We start from the raw sequence: 7191 nt of genomic DNA, 5'->3' as shown, positions 1-7191 counted from the left end.
TCAGTGGGAGAAAGGAAATGCAGAAATGTTTGCCAATATTACCAAAGTATTGTTTGTAAAATGCAAGTTAATCATATATTTCAAGTACATGAAAAAATTGGTTCTCAGGTTCCTGACTGAAACCGCATTTTGCCACTGTAACAATTCTTGGACTTCCTGTAAGACAAAATCAGGTCAGATCAAATTGGTTGCCTTCAAAGTGGCCCAACGCACTGTTTGCTTAGTCATTGCTTGTTACACCACTGGTGTTTAGGGCAGCAGTGAAGGTCCTCCATCTCTAGCTGTGTTCAAGGCTTCCTTCATCGTGTCAGTAGCAGGGTTTTTACAAAGAGGTGGCATGGCGGTTAGCATGACACTATTACAGCGCCAGTGACGCTGGTTCATATCACGCCACTGTCCATGAGCTTGCACACTTTCCCTGTACTGCTCGGGTTTGCTCTGGTTCTCTCGTGTATTCTGAAGATGTTCGGGTTAGCAGGTTGATTGGTCAGATTGGACACCGTGGGCTCGTTGAGCTAGAAGGGTCTGATACCATGCTGTATCTTCATATAAATAAAACTGAAGAACCTTGGGTCACAGCATAAAAAAAATATTATGTACGTCCACCTCCAGTTATTGAATCAAAGATCTGGGAACAGAGAGACATAATCAACCAAAATTACTCATCTCTAATCACTTTAGCTGAAGATGGGGACCATAGTGCTGCTGTAACTTGCAGCTAGGTTTGATCCTGACCTCCTGTGCAGTGTGTGGAGTTTGCATGTTCTCCAGACGAATGTATGGGTTTACCCCGACTGCTCAGTTTCCTCCCTCATTCCATCAACATGCAGGGCAGAAAATTGCTATCCATTATGCCCAGTGTGTGGATGAATGGTAGGACCTAGAAGGACCAATGGAAAGGTTGGGGGTGGGGGTAGGAGAGAGGGACAGTGTAAATGGGTCAAAGATGCTGGACATCCAAGTAACATACACAAAATGCTGAAGGATTTCCTCCTGCATGCTTTGTGTGTAGCTCAGTGTAAATGGGTGTTTGATAGTTGGCATGATCTCATTGGGTCACCACTCTATGACTTCAGACAGGTATTCCTCCAAAAGCTTTGACTCCCATCAATAAGGATGATCACAAATGAGAAAATCTGCAAATGCTGTAAGTCCAGACAACACACACAAAATGCTGGGGGAACTCAGTAGCCCAGGCTTCTTAGGTGCTGCCTGGCTTGCTAAGTTCCTCCAGCATTTTGGGTGTGTTGATGAGAATCATCAGTTTTCTCTTATCCGTTTACCACCCTACATTTCAACTTCCAGATCAGGTCACCTGTGACAGTCAGTAAGAGGAATGCTGAATTGCTTACTCTAGGACCTCTGTGGCCCCGAGGAGCATGGTGAGACCCATAGACTCTGTGCTCTGGGTGAATTATGGTGGTCTACACTTCATCCACTGGTCTCCAAAGCACCCAACACCTTCCCAAATGCTTCTTTTCCAGGACATATATGAAGCATGTTCTCTGTTTTCTTGGAAAATAATTGCCACAGCATCTTGTTCAACAAAGAACTTGTTTTGAGGATCCAGTACTAGACGTGGATAATGAACCAATGTCTAGTGCAACCTACCACCAAGGTTCTTGCCTCTTCCAATGGATTACAGATGCTTGTTTGACCTTTGAAATTCTCACTCATATCCAGCAATTAACAAATTTATTGTTTTAAATGACATTATGAGTGGCGACAACACAGATCCAATCTCTCTGGCTAGGCAGAAGTCAGAGAGTGTGAGAGAGTGTGTGAGTGTGTGTGTGTGTGTGTGTGAATGTGAGTGTGAGTGTGTGTATGTGCATGTGTGTGTATAATTAAATATTATATAAAAGTATAAAATTGGCACCAATGATGATTTATTTTCTTCATATATTGTGTCATCCATATTCAGTGATTCTCTAAACTAAAGAATCTTTTCTTTAACCCTTTGAGGTACAGCACATTAACTGGCATGACACAGTACTAGCTGATAACACCTGGGTGCTGTACAATCTTAAGCAGCAAGTGAGTGGAATCTAAGCACAGAAAGGCATCAAGATAATAAAAAAAACACTGATTACTTTCTTTTTGAATTTACTCCATGCTTCTCCCAAGAGGCTTTGGTATAAAATAGGGGCAACGAGCCAGTACCTCAGATTTAGCATCTACAGGAACTATCTGCCAATCACCTGCTCAGCCTCAGATGGTGCTGGAGAACCAACCTCTCAAGACTTTCAGCACTTCAGCTGGAGCCATCCACTTCTAATCAAGCAGATACCAGTGGCTTGCTACAGAACTGCAAACGGTGCAGATGCAGCTGAGAGGATTAATCATCGACCACATCCTGAAGTCTGACCAGCAACTCAGGGCTTCAGCAACAAGTGACAGTACCACCCGCTAAAGTGATCTACAAAAAAAATCTAAACAGGCAGCAGAGAAAATACCATGGTAGTCCAGATGTGTGTATTTCTACACTGCAACGATCGTCATATGACAACTGACCTTGAGATGGCACTGATCTCACCTGCTCTTAAGAGAGAGCAGCCTTCCTAGGACTGGTCAAGAAATTCCAACCTTTCCTGATGAGGGCCTCCACAATTGAAGATTCCACAAAGTGAATGTACTGCATTTATTAAAAAGTGGAAGTTTTACAACTGACCATGAGATGGCACTGACCCCAGCTGTTCTTGAGAGGGCAGCTTTCCTATTACTAGTCAACAAATTCCAACCTTTCCTGACATGGACCTCCACAATCAAAAATTTTACTGAATTAATTGAAAGATGCCAAGTTGCAAGCACCTTCTTTAAGGATAGGACTTCAGGTTCTGTCAACCACTTCCAAGAAATCCACGTACAGCTAATTTTTCTGCCCTTGGCCACTACATTCGAGCAATGTGGCTTGTGCACCTATATGCAGTCCCCTCCTTGTGGACCTTCAATAGCTTTCACTACCAGAACTTAACCAATTAATAATATTTTAAGTTTGGGTACAGCAATAACCACAGTAATAGGGGGTGGGACAACAGGAGAGCAGAAATGCATGGCTTCTCACAAGCTGAACAAGAGTTTCCATTGTGGGGGGGGGGGGGGGTGGAAGAACATGCTCCCAGGTAGGAAGAAATGAACAAGTCTGAAACATTTTTTCAACAGGGAACCACTGTAAATTATGAGGATAATTAACACTGTTTGTGGAGCACAATTATCGTAGGTTACAACTGGCATGGAACCTTACTGTACCTCAAAATTATTACATGATTACCACTGTCATGGGAGCCAACAGCCCGACTCTTGTAATTCAGCAGGACAAATGAGGCCAAGACAGAAGATGATCCAAATAATATGCAAGTTTTTGGTTAAATGATTCAGGAAATCAACATCATAGAAAGAAGCAACAGAAAGCTGCATCAGTTTCTGTAAGCAAGTGAAGGATGCCTCTCGTGTGTCTTGTTACTCTATGCACATCCTTTCAATGCACGCAGAATGTCCCAGGGCCACCACAGCAACCAGGCTGTCCTTGAAGGATGGAGCACTATAGTGTCACCAGTAAGGCTTATTCAGTATCAGAGGAATGACTGCCCCAAACGTGCAGCTTTCTGATGTTTTTGTGTGTGTGTATGTGTATATATAGGTGTGTGCGCGTGCACGCACATGCGCAGAACACTGTTCCATTCTGTCAATGATTAATGTCGATCGACCTGGTCTTCAACCCTATTGGCACGTATATACAGAGGGCAGAGCAGCTTCACAGCCTCACAGCAACTCAATTTGTCTTCACCAGTAATCTATACAGTGGTATATACAACGGGCAGGCACGAGGTCCAAACCCAACATGTCAATTGGTTAGGGCAGTTCCACCAATGGACTGTGGTGCTCCAACCCACGTGGGCAGGCAGCAGCGAGAGCTCTGCTCCCAAATCACTGGCCACCTTTAATGGCGTTTCTTTTCTCACTAACGAACTATACAATTGACTATAAAATACTGATTAGGAATGCTATTATACAACGTCCTCTAACAAAGTGCTTCATGTAATCCCATCGCTTGGAATATGGACGATTGTCCTCTCGGTTCACATTCCAGGTGGATGAGCCACGGAGGCAAACGGTGAGGGGAAACTGATCTCCGGGACGGACGGCGAGGCTGCAACATCAGGCCCTGATGGAGGAACGGTCTGAGGGGGGCTGCTGTTCACACTTTCCAGGCTGAAAGAAGAACACAACATCTATGAGAGGTGGGGGGGGGGGGGCATATCAATATTTGACACAGTGGCTTAAAAAGGTTAGGTGTGGCTTTCCTCCTCCCCTGGGCAATAATAAGAACATCTTCCTTTTCATGATAACAGACTCCAGCATAACTACCCAGAGCACCACGATAATACTCTCCTAATCATCAGTGCGACACGCCCTTCCCTTTTGCATTCCCCTCTGACACAAATGAAGCATACCTTATCCAAAACTCTAAGCTGGTTTCTTTACAGTATTTTGTGTTGGGTATTGGCGAAAAGTCTGAACCCCTTGGTTAAGAAAGAATTTACTCGTATTGGTGGTAGTCCAGAAGAGATTCATTAGGCTAATCCCTCCAGTACATGGAGCCGTTAGTCTTGCCTTGGATTGGCAAATAAACTAAGGCACTTTGCAGGACAGTCACTGGCCAAAATGAAATACATGAAGAGGTAGTAGGATGGACAACCTAAAGTTTCAGGAAGAGAGACTGATAGGATTAGGGAGAGAAGATTGGTGAATGTTAGAAATAATGGTTCAACCTGGTGTCATACCTTACCCAAAACCCTAAGCCAGCTTCTTTACAGAACTTTGTGTTGGGCTACTGGTGAGGCCACACTTGGAATACTCTCCAAAGTCTGGGTCCCCTGTTTACGAAAGGATTTACTAGCTTTGGAGGTAGACCAGAAGAGATGTATTAGGCTAATTCCTAGAGCAAGAGGGCTTTCCTGTCTTGAGTAGCCAAAGAAAATTTTAAAAATATTGCTCTGGAATGATAATGGTGTTTGACGCTTTGAGCATGTTCTCATTGGAGTTTAGAAGAATGATGGTGGGGGGGTGAATCTCATTGAAACCTAATGAATATTGAAAGGACTAGACAGGGTGGATGTGAAGAGGACGTTTCCTATAGTCGGGGAGCGTAAGACCAGAGAGCACAGCCTCAGAATTGAGGGAGGTGTATTTAGAACAGAGATGAGAAGGAATTTCTTTAGAACAGAGTGGTGTATCTGTGGAATTCACTGCCACAGACAGCTGCGGCCAAGTCACAGGGTATCTTTAAAATGGAGGTTATAGGTATTTGATTAGTAAAGGCGTCAAAGGTTACAGGGAGAAGGCAGGAGACCAGGGTTGAGAAAGATATTAAATTAGCCTTGAATGAATGGAGGAGCAGACTCGATGGGCCAAATGGGCTATATCTGCTTCTTTATCTTATGATCTCCTGCATTTTCTTTGGAGTTCAGAAGAAGGGATGATTTTAGTAAAAAGTGTAAAATCCTAAAGGAGCTTGACAGGGTAGAGGTTGAGATGCTTCTATGAGTGGGAGTGCTTTGATTGAGTGGATGTACAGTTGTTACAGGATCAGGAACTATATAACGTCCAAGGTGGGTAGAAATTGCTTCCAAGAGGGTGGTAAATCTTTCAAATTTTGGAGGATGAATCTTTGGAAGTATTTAAAGATGGGGTAGATCAGGCAATTTGGGGCTATATGGAAATGGCAAGGAGGAGATGAAAGCTGCGGTAGATCAACTGTCAAACAAGAGAAAATCTGCAGATGCTGGAAATCCGAGCAACACACTCAAAATACTGGAGGAACTCAGCAGGCCAGGCAGCATCAATGGAAAAAAGTAGTCGATGCTTCAGGCCGAAACCCTTTGGCAGGACTGGAGAAAAAAGGCTGAGGAGTAGATTTGAAAGGTGGGGGGAGGGGAGAGTGAAATGCCAGGCGATAGGTGAAACTTGGAGAGGGAGGGATGAAGCAAAGAACTAGGAAGTTGATTGGTGAAAGAGACAGAAGGTCATGGAAGAAAGAAGTGGGGGGGAGAGAGGAGCACCAGAGGGAGGTAATGGGCGGGCAAGGAGATAACATGAGAGAGGGACAAGGGGATGAGAAATGGTGAAGTGGGGGGGGGGGGGGGTGGAGGCATTAGTGGAAATTCGAGAAATTTATGTTCATCAGGTTGGAAGCTACCCAAACAGAATATAAAGTGTTGTTCTTCCAACCTAAGTGTGGCCATATCCCAACTGTGATCATTTTAAATAGTGGGACAAATTTCATGGACAAGGAACCTACTTCTGTTCCTGCTTTCTTACATTCAGTAGAGAGCAGCAAAGCAGAAATATTAGGTCAGTTTGTATCATCCATTGAAGGGAAATACAACTTGTATCAACAATTTGGAAGAATAGTGGGAGTATGCACTGTCACCATCCAGTCCAAATCCCAAACCAGAACAATCCAATCAATAAAGTATGGGAATTCCTAATCCAACAGTACCATGGAAGCACATTCACCCCAGTCCAAGGCACCTCCACAGCCTTCAAAAGCAATAGAATACTGTAGAAAGAACTGCGCACCTATGCGAGAGTAATGGTCTTAGCAGGGTGGTCTCAGCAGTTCCAAGTCCAGGGACGCCGCTAACAAATAACTTCTTTGGAGGAGAATCCACTTCCATGTCACCTGTAGAGAGGAGCAACAGCCACTGATTAAGGCGGGCGAGGGAGATGGCAGGCAGGAATGCAATTCTGCTCCTGAAGGAGAAAATTAATATCACAATGACATCACATGCATATATTGTTGGGAGGCACAGGGACTTTGCTTTAGTACCTAGCACTGCATACTAAGAAAACTGAGGAGACTGAGGCATGCATGACTCCCTGCCCCCATTCCACCGAGCACCATCAAAGGTGTCCTGTCTGGCTGCATCATTGCATGGTACGGAAGCTGAAAGGCTTCGGACCACAAGACCCTACCCCGAGAGGACAGTACAAACTGTGAGAAGATCACCAGAGTCTCCTTCCCCCTATTTACTGAGGCCCGAAGCATTGTTGAGGATCCCAGCCATTACCATCAGCACCATCAGGACTAGGACTGCCAGACTGGGTAATGGTTTCCTCCCTCAGGCTATGGGACATCACTAGGATAGCGAGCTATTTACTGTTTAATTGTGATACACACTAGCACTT

The 7191-nt window shown here is 44.5% G+C and overlaps 1 protein-coding gene across 1 annotated transcript in view; it reads right to left on the bottom strand.

Moving 5' to 3' along the window:
• Nucleotides 1-1872: 1872 nt before the first annotated feature.
• Nucleotides 1873-7191, bottom strand: part of LOC140729332 (uncharacterized) — a 59841-nt gene continuing 54522 nt past the window's right edge. The window contains exons 9-10 of the mRNA XM_073048975.1: nt 6583-6685; nt 1873-4212 (exon numbers count right to left, since the gene is read on the bottom strand). Of these exons, the coding sequence (XP_072905076.1) occupies nt 4080-4212; nt 6583-6685 (236 nt within the window). The 3' untranslated portion in view covers nt 1873-4079. The remainder of the gene's footprint in view (nt 4213-6582; nt 6686-7191) is intronic.

The sequence above is a fragment of the Hemitrygon akajei genome, chromosome 6, assembly GCF_048418815.1.
Source record: "Hemitrygon akajei chromosome 6, sHemAka1.3, whole genome shotgun sequence".
Classification (NCBI taxonomy): Eukaryota; Metazoa; Chordata; class Chondrichthyes; order Myliobatiformes; family Dasyatidae; genus Hemitrygon; species Hemitrygon akajei.
This window is presented reverse-complemented; position numbering and strand designations above follow the sequence as displayed.